The 17,893-nt window shown below is 43.0% G+C and overlaps 1 protein-coding gene across 1 annotated transcript in view; it reads left to right on the top strand.

Moving 5' to 3' along the window:
- Positions 1-14,771, top strand: part of dlc (deltaC) — a gene marked incomplete at its 3' end in the record, with an annotated part of 73,959 nt that extends 59,188 nt beyond the window's left edge. Inside the window, exons 8-10 of the mRNA XM_079246085.1 lie at positions 8,034-8,772; positions 8,977-9,091; positions 14,766-14,771. Of these exons, the coding sequence (XP_079102211.1) occupies positions 8,034-8,772; positions 8,977-9,091; positions 14,766-14,771 (860 nt within the window). The remainder of the gene's footprint in view (positions 1-8,033; positions 8,773-8,976; positions 9,092-14,765) is intronic.
- Between the last annotated feature and the right edge of the window lie 3,122 nt (positions 14,772-17,893).

Here is a 17,893-nt window from a genome sequence, read left to right on the forward strand (position 1 = left end):
ACCTGCAAATCAATTGTGTTCCCAATAATCAATCAATAGAAAATGTCTAACAAATATATGCAGCAGAACTATTAAGCTGGATTCTTCTTCTTCTCGGGTCTGTGCTTTTATTTGCATTGAATCTGTCTTTTCTTTTGTCTTGTCCAACATTTAAGCAGCAGAATGATGGTTGGGATGCTGTATCCTGCTAAGTAAATTTACTTTGCCAAGAGATTTACTGATATAATGCTCCTCTTAATGTTCAGGATTCTTGTTTTATTTTCTATTTAGTTTGCATAATTGTTTGTATTACAAAGTTTGTACTGTCGGACCGGACCGGAGAGGACAGAAGAGGGACAGAAAGAGAAAGAAGAGAAAACAGAAAAACGCCTCATAGAGAGAAAGAGAGAAACAAGAGAGAACAACTTACATATGTATATACATACACACTCATACACACCTGACCATATATACACATATACATACACGTATACACATTGGAGTCATGTTCCCCCTGCAGGAGGAGGAAGCCATCAACTATCAGGAGAACCTAGAACTCCCAAGCTGAGTCAGACACACAGAAATAAAACCAGCCGTTGTTATTAGATAAACCTGCAGACGACTCAGTGACTGTGTCACATGCAGAACATACAGAGTGGAACGTGTTCAGAGAAGAGTGATCATGCAAATGTGACCCCGCCCACACAAAGGTGAGAGGAAGGCCAGGAAGCCCTGAGGCCCGGGCAGCCGGCAGCCACCCCCATGCACAGACCCCAACCGCCACACTCTGGAACCAGCCATGCATCCACCCAGGAGGGGGCGGAGAGGAGCCCCAGCCAGAGCCCCCCCCTCAAGGGGAACAAAGGCCGTGCCCGCCATATTGAACAAGAAACTTTGGCAGTAGCAGGGTGGGTTGTTTCACATCGAGTCAATTACAGATGTTGTAAACACATTTGTACTTTCTCACCACTTCAATCAGCTGTTTTATCAAAACAGTCTGTTTAACCTGCATCAAAAAAAAATCCGGCAACTTACCCGAACAGCCGGCGGTTAAAAGTGAATCTGAACCCTGCAGTTCCACCTTCATCCTCTAGGGGCTCCAAAACAGAGCAAATCCCCATAGACTCCCATGTTAAAAAGACCGACTTCACAGCAGAAATAAACATGTTTACAGCAGAAATAAACATGTTTACAGCAGAAATAAGTATAAAAATAAGTCTGGTACATGAAACATTTAGGTTTAATAGTTCAGGTTTACCTTCATGACAACTGTGGGAGGAGTGAATTTTTTTCTAACTCGCCCATTTAAAAGTAATTTAATCTCAAAATTCAGCATATTTAGGGGCGTGTCCTTTTGATTGACAGGTACCCTACGTCCCACTTCAGTTCAGAAGAACATAGAACAACAGCGGTTTTTAGCCGGTTCACAACGTGACTTAGCTTTAGCCCGTTTCTCCGTTAGCTCCTGTTAGCTCTGGGTTAGCTACAGGCAGGTTGGAGATTGCTAGATGTCAATACTCCACCCCCCCATACTAACAGCCCCCCTCTCAGCTCCACCTCTTTGCCCATATTTGTATTTTGGGGAGAGACGACGACGACACCCCTGCCAAGATGGCGATGGTAGGAACCGCCCACCAAGAGATGAATGACCTCAGATGAGACACAATGCGCGACATTTTCTAGCTATTGTGTTCTGAATGAAGAATGAAGCAAAAAGTTGTGGGAAAAACTGCATCCATCTTTACTGCTTCCACAGGTTTAAAGAAACAATAGCAGCCAGGTCCAGCCGATCAATGCACAGATCGTTATCAGCTTCAGCTCCTGCAGAAGCAGAAATGCAGATGTGTGTTAACTCAATGCCAAGGAGGAAAGACATCAGCAGGGATCTGTCAGATGCAGCTGTTGCTATCTGAGTGGGAAGGGTTAAAGATCATGTCTAAACTATCTGGAGTCTGTCGTTCTACAGAGAAAGAACAAACGGAAAAAGTTTCCAGAACGTCCCGGGAATGCTCAGAGAAAACCCCGAGCTACATCTCAGACTCTCCAGGCCTCAGTTTTCATGTTAAATGTTGAAGTTGAGGACAGTCCAGTTAGAAACTGAATCGGTACAGCTTGTTGGGAAGGCTTGCAGAAGACAAAAAGTTTACATTTTCTGCTAAAAAACAGGACAAACAGCTCCTACCATGTGTGAAGCACGGTGGAGGAGGGATGATGATCCGGGCTCTTCTGCAGCTACAGAGCCTGGACACATTTTTACCAACTGTACCCAGAAGGTTTGGGTCAAGTGTGTCCAAGTCCGGTCCTGGAGATCTCCCAGGTGCATCCCTTCTCCAACGCACCTGAATCTACAGGTCATGCGGCTCTGCAGAGGCCTGGTGACCAGACATTACCCTGATCCAGGTGACCTGGAGAAGAGATGCAGGATAGATCTCCAGGACCGGACCTGAGTATCGCTGGTTCAGGTTAAATGCTAATTAGCATGTGCTGACATGTGAATCACTCCACGCTGGAGTTGTGGGACTTTGTTGGCTCCTTAACAGCCTGAAGAGCAAAAACCCAAAACATTTTAACAGGTTGTTTTTCACTTTTCGTTATTTATTGTTTAGCTTGACTGCTTTCTGGTGAAAGTAGCATCTTCTTCTAGGGCCGGGCGATTAATGGGATTTAAATCTCAACTACGATCTGGGCTTTCATCGATGATGAAAATAAAAGGGTGTGATTATTTTTCTCTCTGCAGTTTCCTCTCCTGCTGTCTTCAGCTGCTAATCGAGCGTCTCTGGCGTTGCAGCGCTGTGCTGTAAACTCCTCCCACAGCCGCTTTGCTTTCATTCAGACACTGTTGCCAACTTGGAGACTTTCTCGCTAAATCTGGAGACTTTTATTGTTAAAAGTGACAAATCTAGCAGCTTTTACTGGAGTTATTAGAGACTTTTCTGGTGTTTTGGCGACAGACTTGAAGGCACATATTGTTCTGCAGTTACTGTAAGGAAGGAGCAGCGGGAGCCTCTCCCGTCCTAAAGCACTCCCAGGCGGCCAGTCTCAGTCGGCTCCGGCTGCAGGTCAATGTAGAATGACTGCAGTAGGTTGTGGAAGTTCACCTAAACATACTATTTACCATTGTCAGGGACAACTGGCTGCATTATTTTCCTATACATAGTTCGGCCAGTTAAACACTGTAATAAAACATACATCCAGACCAACGTAAAATAGTTCCTATATAAGCGGTAAAAGTGGATTAAACAACTGGGAACCGTGCATTAGACGGTTATAATGTACGACACGGAGCCTGGAACACCACGACGCGCAGCGTTGTTTATAAATACTGGATAATTGTGTTAAATAATCGAGATCTCAATTTCAGTCAAAATAATTGTGATTATAATTTTTGTCATAATCGAGCAGCCCTATCTTCTCCTGATTCATCTTCAGACTGGCAGGTAGTTGTCTTCTTCACACAGCAGCTGCTTCCCCGGTGTCACAGCAGAAGCCAGAGACTGAAAATATGCGACCAATCAGAAAGGTTCAGCGCCGAAGTGATCGTTTCCAGATATTTTCTTTTCTTAAGTCATCATGATGGAAATAAAAGGAAAAAAAAAAGGAAACCTCCAAAAGACCCTGGAAACTTCCAGGTAAAGGTTCCTCTGAAGACCCTTTTGTTGGGCTTTTGAAGAGATTTCTCAGCTTCCTTGGAAAGGAATGAAAGAGTCGAGGAATATTCCGGCTAGTTGGGTAACATCATGCAACTACCAGCAGAACTCATCAACCCACATCATCATGCATGAAAACATCAGTTTAGCTGTCTTCCTGAGAAAGCTGCTCAGAAACTAATGATCTGAAGCGACATTGGAAGGAAAAGTGGACCAGCATTCCTCCACAGCAACGATACAGACTGATAAAATCGTGTTGGTGCGACTTATTGCTGCTAAAGGAGCTCCTGGATCTTCACACTGTTATTTTAATGGGATTGACCTTCAGGAACGGTTTGTCAGGAGTTTTCCCACGGAGCGTTTGACCCGCCAGGCTGATAACCAGGATCAGCCGCCTCCTGACAGAACCGGCATGCTAAAAATAAATCCATATTTCCTCATATCAGCGCTAACTCGCGGTTATCGTCGACCGACTGAGTGGAGTCGTCTCCGCGCTCCTAGACGAACCTTCGCTTCTCTCTCAGGACCTCATTAGCGTGTAGAAACCGCTTCCTGCTTATCTGCAATCTGCAGTCGTTCATTCCAGTCGTTCAATGAGCCTGACGGGGAGGAAAACAGATCTCAGAGCTATTGCCTCGTGTTTGGAGCTTTCGCTGTGTCGCAACCCAGCAGCTACACGCAGCCATATATGGAGGTGTTTGTACAGAGTTCAGCCACAGCTGCAGTTTTAACCCTGAAACCAACTTTCACCGACAGACCGATTCATTTTCACAGCCGCAAAGACGCAAAGTCTCGTTGGTCAGAAGCAACGATTCAACAGATCATGGCAGAGAAGTCTCAGCTGTTTGGGATCATGCTCCTTTCCTTTCCTTTCCTTTCCTTTCCCTTTCTTCCTTCGTTTTCTTTCCTTCCTTTCCTTTTTCTTTCCTTTTCATCCTTCTTTCCTTTCTTTCCTTCCTTCCTTTCCTTCCTTTCCTTTTTCTTTCCTTTTCATCCTTCTTTCCTTTCTTTCCTTCCTTCCTTTCCTTTCCTTTCCTTTTTCTTTCCTTTCATCCTTCTTTCCTTTCTTTCCTTCCTTCCTTTCCTTTCCTTTCCTTTCCTTTCCCTTCCTTCGTTTCTTTTCCTTCTCTTCCTTCTTTCCTTTCCTTTCCTTCTTTTCCTTTCTTTCCTTTCCTGTCTTGTCCATTCCTTTCCTTTCCTTTCCTTCGTTTCTTTTCCTTTTCTTCCTTCTTTCCTTTCCTTTCCTTTCCTTCGTTTCTTTTCCTTTTCTTCCTTCTTTCCTTTCCTTTCCTTCCTTTCCTTTTTTTCCTTTCTTTCCTTTCCTGTCTTGTCCATTCCTTTCCTTTCCTTTCCTTCCTTTCCTTTTCTTCCTTCTTTCCTTTCTTTTCCTTTCCTTTCATAACCGTGGCCACTTGTCATCATTTTGGCGTTTTGTGGATCTTGGGTTCTTGTTTCCTGTTCACCTGGTTTCCATTAGTCGGCTACACCTGAGTCTTGTTCTCTTTCAGTCTGTATTTACACCCCTTGGTTTCTGTTTTCACTTCCTGGTTCTTTGTACGTAGTCGTCTCTAGTGTCTCTGTCTTCCATTTAGTTTATTATGAGGATTAAATCTTGGTCCTGCATCTGGTCGGCCTCCTGCGTCTCTCTGGGTCTCCGCACCTCCACGAACCCTGACAACCACCTACGTGACTCCTGACCAGGATGTTTCTAATCCCACATTTCTGTCCTGATGATCAGACCCGGCATCATAATTGGGCTGTACTCATCCTGAAGTAAAACCAAAGTTTTGTTTATTTATTTATTCCCTCCGCCAAGGAGGTTCTGTTTTCATCTGAGTTTGTTTGACTGTTAGCAACATTACTCAATAAGTTATGGATGGATTCTGATTAAATCTTCGGGATATGTTGGGGGCGTCACGAAGAACAAATTATGACATTTTGGTGGAGATCCGGAAGAGATCCTGGATTCTGGTTTTTAAATAAAAAGTACAAAGCAGACGCTGCGCCACCACGTCATCGTATGCAGTTAGCGTGTGCATAATGCGCGTAACTTTGGCTCTGATTGGCCGATCAGTACGACCGACGCCTCTTTCTAATCGTGTGATACGGCTGATGTCATCATGTTTACATAAATGTGACCAATCGCCACCGAAAAGCTGAAAATGTTTGTGAGGCTGAATGACTAACACCTGTTGTCGTCCAATCAAACTGATGTTACCGGGCAGAAAATGGTGATTTTGTCCGCCTAACTACTCCCGAAGCACCGTGGGAAACGTAGTCGCTTTACTGAATGCAGTTTTATGTTGGTGGATTAAACTTTTGGAGGCAAAACAGCAGAGATAAGACAGAATATGTAATGATGTTCTTCAAACGTGATGCAGAAATTCAGCTTCTTCTGACTCTGGTTGAGTGAATCTTCGTCATAGCGAGGTGCTGGTTGTTTCCATGCCGCTGGGTGGACATTAAGGTCCAATATTTTTGTTTACGTATTTCTGTGGACTTTGTTTACTTGGTCTTTTAATTACCTCCGCCAAGGAGGTTATGTTTTCACCAGAGTTTGTTTGTTTGTTGCCTGTTAGGAACATTACTCGATACGTTATGGATGGATTTTGAGGAAAGTTTCAGGATATGTTGGTGGTCTCACAAGGAACAAATGATTACATGTTGGTGGAGATCCGGAAGAGATCCTGGATTCTGGACCACTTTGAAGTTATGTGACCGAGGTCTTTGCTCTAGATTATTTATTTATTTATTTATGTTATTAGAGTATCCATCTTCTCTTAAACCTATCAAACCCAATTTGTCAATTAAACAAACCAACTAAGAACGAAGACGACATGTTAGCCAGTGACAGACAGTGGGGGGCGGGTCATTGGCTCAAACGTTTTGGGTGCAGCCGTCGTCGTCGATTTGCAGCTTTTAGCCGTCGACATGAGTTGTTTTGGGCGGAGGACGGGCTTTTGCAGCAGATGTTGTTCTCTTAGTGAACTAAACTACATACTTTTACATTAGTCTCCAAAAGTCTCCAATTTCACAAGAAAAAACCGCCATGTTTGTCAACCGTTCCTTTTTCCTAAAATTAAGGCCCAACATGCGTCTGAATGATCAGCGCCACTGATATTAGCTGTTAGCGGAATGCTACTGTGTGCGTCAGTGTAATCGCTGTGAAGGAAATTGTTAGGGAAAAAAAACATGTGCGATTAAAAGCACGAATTTTTTCTAAACTAATTTAACATAAGGATGATGTTAAATTCCAACTCCGATATGGTATGGATTTGGTACTGAAGGGCTCCAGCTACAGCGTGAGCCTTAACTGGACGAAGTGGTCTGGAAAATGAATGAATGACTTGGTAAAGCTGTTGGAGTGGCCACAGAACAACTGGTAATCCTTAGCCATGCCCCCCCCCCCCCCCCCCCCCCCCCGCCGTTAGTTCCCCAGCTGCTGATTGACATCCACTATACAATAAACATTTTCCCCCTCCATCCCCCATCCATTCCCCCTCTGGAGGTGAACTCATCCGGACCTCCGAGGCCAGCGTCCTGCAGGTTTTCAATGTGTCCCTGCTCCAACACACCTGATTCAAACTAAATGTATCCAGCATCCTATGAAATTCCACACAGTGATTCAATCAGTCGTTGGAGCAGGGAAACATGGAAAGCCAGCAGGATAGTGGGCCAAGACTTCCGGATTTGCTAGTTCCTGGTCTCCATGATTGTAAAAGTATTTTGGATTTTGAGACGCATCCTGCTGTGTTTTCCCGCTCGGCGACTCGATCAGGGGATGTTTTGATTCACGACTCAGCTCATGTTTCAGGCTTTGTTGCAGAGCGTCGGATCTGAACAGGGTGGTCCGGCATCCCGCCCCTCTCATCCTTCTTTGTGAAAGGTGCCGCTGTAAATAATAATCATCAAAAGACAGTCAAACTACTCCTGTCAATTTCAATTCAATTCAACTTTATTTATATAGCGTCAAATCAGATTTCCAGGTTTCAGTTTGCTGACGTCCATCTTCTTTTACCTTTTCAGCTTTTCAGAATGTCAAAGCATTCTCACTTGATGTGTGCAGCCTCCCAACAGATAAATGGGTTTAATTTTTCCAGAAAATCTCTCTGAGGGTCATTTCAAAGAAATCCTCAGGTGTAAAATAGGCACCATCTACCGTGCTCTAATGCAGGACTTTCAGCAGCCTGTCAGGCAAAACTGAGGGCATAATGATATAAAATGACAGGGCTTTATTTTTGTTTGTTTTTGTTCTGAAATTCCTTTATTTGATTCTCAAGACAGATTATAAATGATAGGGTAGCAGATTGTTGGATGTTAGCTTTGTCTCCTGAGCGTGAGGCGTCGCGGTTCGGACCTCTCAGGAGTCAAACTCGCGGCCTAACGCTCGTATCGTCCTCTCTGCAGGTGCGCAGTGTTTGGACCACGGTAAGCGCATCACATGCCGCTGTCGGCCGGGTTTCACGGGCTCCCGCTGTGAGACCAACGTCGACGACTGTGCCAGCAACCCCTGCCACAACGCCGGCACCTGCATGGACGGCATCAACGACTTCACCTGCACGTGCACGCTGGGCTTCACCAACAAGGACTGCTCCGTGCGCACCAGTCCCTGCGACCAGTTTCCCTGCAGCAACGGTGGGATGTGCTACACCCACTTCACCGGGCCTGTGTGCAAATGCCCGCCGGACTACATGGGCGCTCACTGTGAGTACTTCAATGACAGGCCGACGACAAAACCTCCAGACAGAGAAGACGCTTCCCCGGCTCTGATTGCAGCGGTGGCGCTGGGTTTGGTGACTCTGACCCTGCTGGTCTGCGCCGCCGTCCACATCCTGCGTCAGCTGCGCCGGGGCAGGCAGCTGTCAGCCATCTCCACATCCGTGAAGAATGACCTGGAGAGGGTGAACAACCGGAATGCTGTGATTGGTGGGGGAGGACCCAACAACGGGAGCTTACCTGGAGCGCCGCTTGGCAGCCTGAGGGAGAAGGAGGCCTTCCTAATCCCCGGAGGTCACCTTAAAGTGTCCAATAAGGATGCAGCGCTGGTGGAGAAGGGTAGCGACAACATGTCCATGTTCAAAAACAAAATGGCAGACTGTAATCTGATGAAAGAGGAGCAGCGCCTGGAAAAGAACAAGTTTGACCTGTAAGGCCATGCTGATGTGACGGTTTGATGGTTTTCTGTGTGTGTTTTCATGCTGTGTTTACTCCATCCTCTCTGCACATTGTTTATGTTCTGTGAAGGCAAGTGGCAACGTGTTTGTTGTCTGTTATCTGTCCAGAACATTTCACAGTCTTCGTCGTCTGTCGATGCTGCTGAATGAACTCTGTCTCTCTTTTGCTCAAACAGTAAGAAATGTGACTCATCCATCATCGTCCCCCCTCTCAGTTTTGCAAAGGACGGTCTGTATCACCCGGTGTTCATCATCCCCGAGCAGATGGAGCAGTGTGTGTTTGCCACGGAGGTGAGGGTCCAATCAGAAGTTTCTATTGGCTCATCGCAGCTCCTTACACGAAGGAGTTGTTGTTTATTAAGTGAAAGTGGTGGCGGATAGATGAGGGTTGTCAACTGGGATAATAGGTAAGAGCTTCACAGTGGGAGTAACGTAAGCCTAGCGTTTTATCCTTTCAACAACCAGGGTCTGGAAAAGATGTTTCTTTGTTTTAGAAGCGTGAAATTATCCCTGATCCTGATCGGAAAACAACTAGAAAAACAGAAGGAACACCAACAACAGGTTTAAAAACGTCTTTAAATCTGAGAACGATGGTGGGAAAACTATCCTAAATGATCGTAATCAGAGATCACTTAGATCACACATGCAGCTCCCTCCAAGGTCACTATGATGCAGGTTTTTTTTGTTTCCCTGCTCCAACACCTCCGTTTGAAATGAATAGGTCATTGTAAGGAAGCTTACACCAAGACTTGAGTTCAATCAGGTATGTTGGAGCAGGGAAACAAAGAAAACCGGCAGGATGTTGACCGTCGAGGACCAGCGTTTGGCACCCCTGAAGAACTCCAAGCTCTGTTTAACGGTGAAGTTAGGATGATGTTCATGTAAGCACCAGGAGAGAAGTCAAACAATTATAACTCGATATGGGTGAAACTTTAACATAACTGACCTCACTAAGCCCCGCCCTAGAGGCGCCACTGACCAATCATATGTTAGCAAAGGTAACTAAGGGAGTTTCCTTCCTGCACAAAATGCCAAAGTGTACAGCACCTGGGTTTGGGTGATGTTTTATATTCCGCCTTCCCAGAACCCAAAACACAGCTGGACAGATGTTGAATACAAATAAAACGGTGCGGAAAAAAAAAACTGTTTGTTCCAAGGTAATACGCTAACATATGCTAGCACACGGCTGTTAGTCATGAAGCTAGTAGGATATTAATGCTAGCAGCGCTTTAACAATAAGTTGTTAACCTCTTCAAGTTAAACAAATATATCAGATAAACACTCGTAAGTAACGCCGGTTGTCAAACACGTAGCAGCAGGTAAAACACGACATACGACATCTACAGGAAATTGTACATAACCGCTTAATATATGCAACACCGTTGTTCCATTAGAAGTTTGAGTCCTGCAATATGATCGATGGGCCTTCAAGTCGATTTCAAACAAATCAAAATTAAACAAATAAATAAATAGAAAATACACTAGTAAAAAAATAAATAAATAAACTCATAATATTGAATAAAATTAGATTACAATGCATCTTAATTCCAGCCAGTTCTCCACTACATGATTACCACATGTCCACTGACCCAGTTATCTGAACTAACCCACCCTGCAGAGGAAAACATCTTTAGGACCGTATCCCACATCGACCCGCTGGCTCCAGACGTCCAGTTAATACGAACCTCAGTCGGTCTCCCTCCACCTCATACGCCGTAGGACATCTACGATTCTGAGATGTGAACGATGGAAATCATTCCAGCAACAAGAACAGCAAAGATCCAGTAAAGTAGACGGTTTTTTTTTTTTTATCTGTAAAAACCCCTTTTAGGGCAAAATGGCAGGATTTAAGGAGCCAACCTACACTCATTCCAGCACTTTAAGGTTTTACAAGACAAACACTTATTTTGTTGGAATATAAACTAAACAAACTGCTGAAGCTATAAATCAAAAGATATCAAGTTTAATGTGGACACGGAACTCATGTTGAGATGTTTTAATCAGATGACACAGGTCTCAGCGGTTCAGGAGACGGTTCTCATAGCTGAGAGGGGGAATTATTACGTCTCCTGCTACGTTCCATCACAGTTTCTCGCAAAATAAAAGTAATATTTATACATTTTGACAAAAGATTGCGAATTGCAGGTCTTTCCAGCACATAATCTGCAGTTCTCGTGAAATCTAATCCGTTGACGAGATTTTACGAGAATTGCTACTTATGCAACGTCGTTATTTTAGGGTTTTCTGGCTGCTGCGGAGAATTTGCTACGGCTTTTCTCATCTTTTCTCCCTCATTCTATTCTATTCTATTCTATTCTATTCTACAGTCATGTAGCAGACGCTTTTATCCAAAGCGACGTACATATGAGTGAGAACAACACAAGCAGGGGATCAGACCACGACCTCCACCGTGACGTTTCCTCGTCGTGCGAGAATAATCCCGTTAGTGGAAACTGGAACCTTTCGAAGATGATGATGTCTTATGTTAACCTGCGACAAGCACGGCGACCACCGTGTCATGTTTGCCGGTTTGGTAGAGGACGTATGGCACATAATGAGTGCACATCTGTGAAAGTGGACGGTTTAACAGACACCTCTGGGTGGACAGTCACTAGCGGGACGATTTTCTGGACCACCGTGGAGACTGGAACCCGCCCGTTGTGCTATCTAGTCGTATGAAGACGTTGCGTGCACCTGGGTGTGTTGCAAAGTTTCGTCACCTACTAGAATCCTTTCTGGTCTTGTTTCTGGAGAGTTTTTTGTGTAAATTCATTCTTCCAAATACTCAGCAGAAACGTTTTGTAAACAGGACCTTAAATGTTAATTTATGTATCTATACAGTCCCGGCACCTGGACTTGGTAACAGGTCCGATAATCATTGCTGAAGGCATCATCAAAAAAAGTCTATTTTGACTTCTTGAGTCCAAATTCTAGATTAATATGCAAATATCTGGTCCATTTTGAAGCAGACTAGGTATAGAGTACAGTATTTAGAAAATAAACAGTCTGAAATCAGCTGAGTCCGGCAGATAAAACAGAAACATTTCATTCATGACTAGTAAAGCAGCTTAATCAGAATTTTTAATCAGGTTTATAACCAGGGATGTTATGAGATACGTTCAGCATCGTAGCTCGTATTTCATACAGAACACAGATGGTTTCACATGACCCCCATATGTCCTCTTCAACAACCCGTCAAACAGGAACCGTGGCAACACTCCCAGTAACGTACCCGCTGCTCCAGATCAACCAGACTGGGGTTTGCAGCAGATTTAATCCAGCTGCAAACGAGGTTTCTAGAGGCAGGGGACGAGGAGGGACTGAAAGGAGGGTTGCTATCTCGCTAGGCCGCATCACATTGCTGGAATCATCACAGCTGCTGGATGTGGATGCTTCCTGTCACCTGACACGTGTTCCTTTCTTAATGTTCTTATTAAACCCATATGTGTCGATATAGAACCTCTTTGTTTAAGCTAGCCGATGACTTTGTACCACATATAACTTACAGATGCAACATTTAAGGCTTGCTGATGAAATACAAACAGGAACGTTTTTCCACTGAGCGGTTCAGTTTGGAAGTTTTGCTAAAGTCCAGCAGGGTTTAGACCAAATATCTGGCATGGCGTCATACTGGTGCGACAACAACTAGCATGGCGCTACAAACAATCCAAAACAAACAACTACTGTTGGGAAAGTTTGTAGTTTCAGTTCCGATCGAACCTTCGTGTTGTTGTCTGGCGTCCTTTCCCTTTTAGGTTTCCAGTGTGGACTGAATGGAAATGTTCTTGTTGTCCTTGTTGTGGGCAGTGATGTTTTTCTGTCCGCAATTCAATGGATTTGTCATGTGATGCTAGTAGCTCCGCCTAAGTGTACCGAACCTTATTTACTACTGAAACAGGTCCAGAAATGGTGTGGTTTGGTTGTAAGGGATAATTTTATACAAAATACGTTGGAAACGGGGCTTTTAAAGACTCTATTCATGAGAAATAAACATAAAGACAAACAGCAAAGAATGCATGCTAACACTGAAACCAGGCGATGTGGAAATCCCGTTTAATTTGTTCAGACAGTATCGATTCTACATCCTCCACCTAGACACTGTTGTCACTGGCTGCCTAAGACGTTTTTCCCAATCCAAACATTCACACCAAAGACGGCGAAACACATCTTTTATGGTTTCTGTATATGGGTGCTGATTGGGCTGGGTGTAAGCGTGAAGACATCCCAACGCACGCACCCGGCCCAATCAGCCCTCATATCTGTAGTCCCAGAACTAATGTTGGTGGTGAAAGAAGAGCCAAAAGGCTCCATAATGGCGGAAGTACGAGGCTCTGCTGGCTTCCAGCAGTTAGAGTGATAAACTCAGAATATCCAGTCTGAAGTGTGAACTGATTAAGATAGAAGTATATTGTTCATCATTCCTCAGAACAGGAGCACAGTAATCATTATTCTTCATCCTTTTATTTTAATTGTTGAGGATCTTTGTGGAGAAGCACAGAAATAACAATATTTTAATTTAATGTTTTTAACTTTTTCTTTGTAAATAATAGAAATTGTGCAGTAAAACTGAATCAAGGGTCCACTTAGTTAAACAGATTTTCTGCCGCTCTAATTGCTCGTATGTCTATCCCGTTTCATCCAGAAGTGTCTTGGTTTTACCGCGTGGCGCTGGAGACTCCAGACTAGTTTGTATTTGTGAGTCTGCATGATGGCGCCATGCAAGCTTGACAAACAAAAACATACTCCATCTTTCATTATTGCTTCTTTTGTTATTTTTTGATCAGATGATGAGAAATCCTCAACCCTCACAATCAAGTCACCACTTAATTGATTACATGGTTGGGTTTGGAATGAAGAGAATTTTTTGGGAGTATTTTCATTAATGGTTGGTAGTACCTGCAGAAACTCAACCATTAACAAGGGTGCTAGTGAAATTCTGCTCAGTTTATTAATCTTTTAGTGTTTTTTTTAGCTGATATGAGGTGTATTTACCCTAAAATAAAATGGAAACTTCTGTATTCAGTAAGATTCCACGATGGAGGGAAGTAAATAAACATTATAACCAGAGTTAAGGTGATTCTATGTGAAGTTGATTCTGAAACTATGTTGAGAAGATTGCACAGATAAATACAAAAACACGGTTTTGATGTTTTTCCTTTACATGTTATGTACAGTACAATACAGCTGTCAGAGACAACTCAACGTTGGTGGGATTGCCACGTGTCTTGTTGCTTTGCTGCGTTTTACATATGTAGAAGACACCAAAGCAATTTACAGGTAGTGGTTCTAGTAAATTTCACTTCTAGTTCAGAGGGTCTGATTATGTTTTTCAAGTGATTCTAAAGACTGAAAACAACAGAGGGAAAACGATCAATGTGTAAATCTCTGCTCATAGTTATTGATGAAAAATTCTTTTTTTTATCTAAAAAAATATGCATTTAATGCCCAAAAATAAGATGTTTGGTTTAAATTGTTCATTTGAGACCAGGAGAATCTTTGGAAATGATAAAATGTGTGCTGTACTTTAAAACAGTGTTCATGCCCAGAGGTGACGATCTTCCCTGTTAGCGGTATAATTTCAAGTCATCATGAAGTATCAGGCTGGCTGGCTCCGAGCTGAAGCTGAGTTAGAACCTGAGAAGTATCTAGAAGAATCATTTTTACAGTGAAAACTAGTAAAAAACAGAAATTTAAAAAAGCAAGCTTATGAAATGTAACTGTACTGGTGAATGAAAACTCCCCGTTAATGATACGTTTTGGTCTCCTTTACTCTTAAAATATTGCAATTATCAGATAATGACAGTAAATTTTCCTTCTCAGCTTTAGATCTAAAGCTGCAGAATCTTTAATAACGCTGTGAAAGTCATGTGATTACCCTGTATGATGAACTGTTGCTTGTTTGTCTGTGTGAGCGTTCCGTCTCTACGCCGATGACTAACTGCTGTTTCTGTGTTTTCATTTTCAGGTATAACCTTGAGTTTTCAGACCGCCAGCGGAGGAATTTTTACGCTGAAGGCCTGAAACCTTTCTGTCCAGGACAGTACACCCAGAGGATCTATTCTACACACAAGTCTTTATTTAATATTTATTACTGCTGCTCAACAGAAAGAAACAAAAACAAATGACTTTTATTCTGCTTTGATACTAACAATGTTCTGACAATGACGGAGAAACTGAATGTCCCGGATCATTTGCACTATTTATCTTTTTATACTATAAATCCATATAGAATTCTTCTGTATTATCTCCTCATTGTGGTCTCTGACGTGAACAGAACACATGAATTGGCCACCAATCAGAAAGCCCGGTGCCTTAGCTGTGCTCCCGAATCTTTGCGGCAAACTTTACCTTTATTGTTTCAATCAAATCATCGAAAGGCCTGTTTGTGGTAAGAAGAGAAAAATACTTTATTTTAGGTTAAAAAGAAAAAAGAAAAAGAAAAAAAACGTTGCCACGACTGATGTGGCTGAACACTGGAGAGTTTGTGGAAGACCCTCCTTGTCTGACCAGCGTTGTGGCCCGTTGGAAGAACAATGTCGGATCTACAATCATCATGCAAGCCTTTACTTTGAAGTGCCTCTTAATAAAAACAGCTGAAGGGCTGAAAATCAGCGTTCAGAACAAGGAGAAGTTCTTTCTTCCTGGATGGCAGCAAGCTTTTTATTCTGAGCGAGCCCAGAAATCCAATCCCAGCCACCACATGAGCCTACTTAATACTGAATCCCTTTTCTTTTAGGTTCTACCATGTAAATTCCTCCAGTTTGTGTCTCAGATGAGTTCTAGTCTAAATGAAAAGGCTGTACAATCCTTCAGCTCGCGGCCCGGTGACCTTCCAGCTGAGCTAGATTCAGCCTCGCCGTCTGTCTTCTCCCACACCTGTCCTGAGTTGTAAAAAAGTATTTTTGTATGAATCAAAGATGAAAAGCGTGTCTTTCCCCAGTTTACCTGCTGCAGTCTGAGCAAGTAAACATCTGGAAAACAGCTGCAGTCACGTTTGTTAGAGTGAAAAACAACTATAAATGTTTCTTTTTTATATTTAAAGGAAGAAAAATCACGTTTATCACAGCAGAGAGAGTTTTTAGTCCTTATTTTTATTTTTATATTAGTTTTTATTCCATTTGATACCAAAAATATGTCATTCCTGTGTAGTCGTGCTTTTGTACTTCATTAATTTAAGAAAACAATGCAATGTGTACATATCCTCCAGAAGACAGTTTTCCTATTTAATTCAGTCTTTTGTAAATATTTTTGTATTTATGGAAGAAAATTGTGTATATTTTCTTGTTATTGTGCCTCATGTCTCAGTCAGAATTAAGGATTATATATTTTTCATAAAAGAGTTAGAAAATAAGTTGAATTTTCTTCTTGCTGTTTTATTTTTTGGGATTTTTCATTTTCAGATGTTTGACTTTCAGAAATCCAGCAAATCCTGAGAACTGGTCCAGAAATGTCCAGTTTTCCCAGTAAGAATGAAGCCATTACTGCAGCTTGTGTTGCGGTTTCATGTCGCGCTTGGCTTTGGGAACCATGACGTCCAGCTTTCAGACGCCGCTGGACGTCACACGCTCCGGCTGTTTGTCGAGGCCAAAAGCATTCAGAATAATAATCAGAATGTCTTGTTTGTATTTTTTCCTTGTAGTAAATGAATTGCACTGAAAACAAACCAGAATGTGTAATCATGAAAGCCTGAACAATCACAAGCTGTGTTATCATATCTGCATCATTTACACTATATGAGTATTTAACCTGTGAAGCTGAACTGGATTAAGCGGGTATATGAAATAGATGACTGTTGATCATTTGTTTGGCATAATTTGCATAATTTTCAGGATGCACCATCAAATTTCAGCCCCAAACATGTGAATAACATGCTTCGAATCAGTGATAGCGACTTCTGGTTACTTTTTCAATCATTAAAGGAACAATGTTAAGTGTTGAAGTTCACGTGTTTCCATGAAGAATATATTCTAATATTGACTGTCGAAAGATATGCTAATTACTTGAACTGTCTTTGCTCTGATTGGCCGGTTTCAGATCAGACATGATATACAATAAGTAACACGTTGCAATATAAAGACGGGATCAGACTTTTTTTCTCTGCTTTCAGGAAGGGAGGATGGTTTCATCCTCCGTTAGAAATGACTTTAAAGCCATTTGTTGTTGATAGTTTAACAGCTGTGTCGTTTCAGATCAAACACAGCGTGTTGATGCTAAAGTTCCCGTAAGACTGGGTGGGACTCAGACATAAAAGCACATTTTAACTTAAATGTCAAGCAGTTTGTGTCATTTCACATAAAACACGAATGTTTTCTGTTAAACTGATTGGCTGATGAGGTTTTTTATATCAGGCTCCGCCCACAACGCCATGATGGCGCCACTGAAAAGTATTTTCCTCCCTGATTTCTAACTACTTTGCTAATTTATCCCAATTAAATGTGTCGGATCATCAGATGGATGTTAATATCAGACAAACGTAACATGACTAAACAGATTTTAAACTGATTTTATTTATGACGGTAGAAAGCTCCGAGCCTCGGTGATGGATGCGAAAAAGCTCCTGAACTCGAAACCTGGTGGTTCCACCTGGCGGCGAGTCTTTCACGTGGCTGTGGAGGAGTTTCTGTCCAGTTTGCTCCACTGATGTTGTAACTCGGCCACATTGGAGGCTTTTCCAGCAGGAACTGGTCCCACCACAGCATTTCAGCTGGATTCCAGTCTGGACCTGGACTCAGCCGCTCCAGAACCCTTCTTTGGTTTGTCTGAAGCCGTTCAGAGCTGGACCTGCTGGACCTGCTGGACTTGCTGGACCTGCTGGATTTGCTGGACCTGCTGGACTTGCTGGTGTGTTTCGGGTCATTCTGTTACAGAACCAGAGTCCGACTGAGGCAATGAACTGAAGGCAGAACTTCGTCCTTCAGGATGTTCTGGAAGAAGCAGATTCATGGTTCCCAGCAAGTCCAGGTCCTGAAGCCGTCCCAGACCATCACTCTACCACCGCCATGCCTGACTGTTGCTATGGTTTCCACACCAGTCAGAGCCCAGTTTCCAGAAGTCTTGGGGATCATCCAGATGTTTCCTGGCAGATGTGAGACG

This window comes from Telmatherina bonti (assembly GCF_933228915.1).
Source record: "Telmatherina bonti genome assembly, chromosome: 9".
NCBI lineage: Eukaryota > Metazoa > Chordata > Actinopteri > Atheriniformes > Telmatherinidae > Telmatherina > Telmatherina bonti.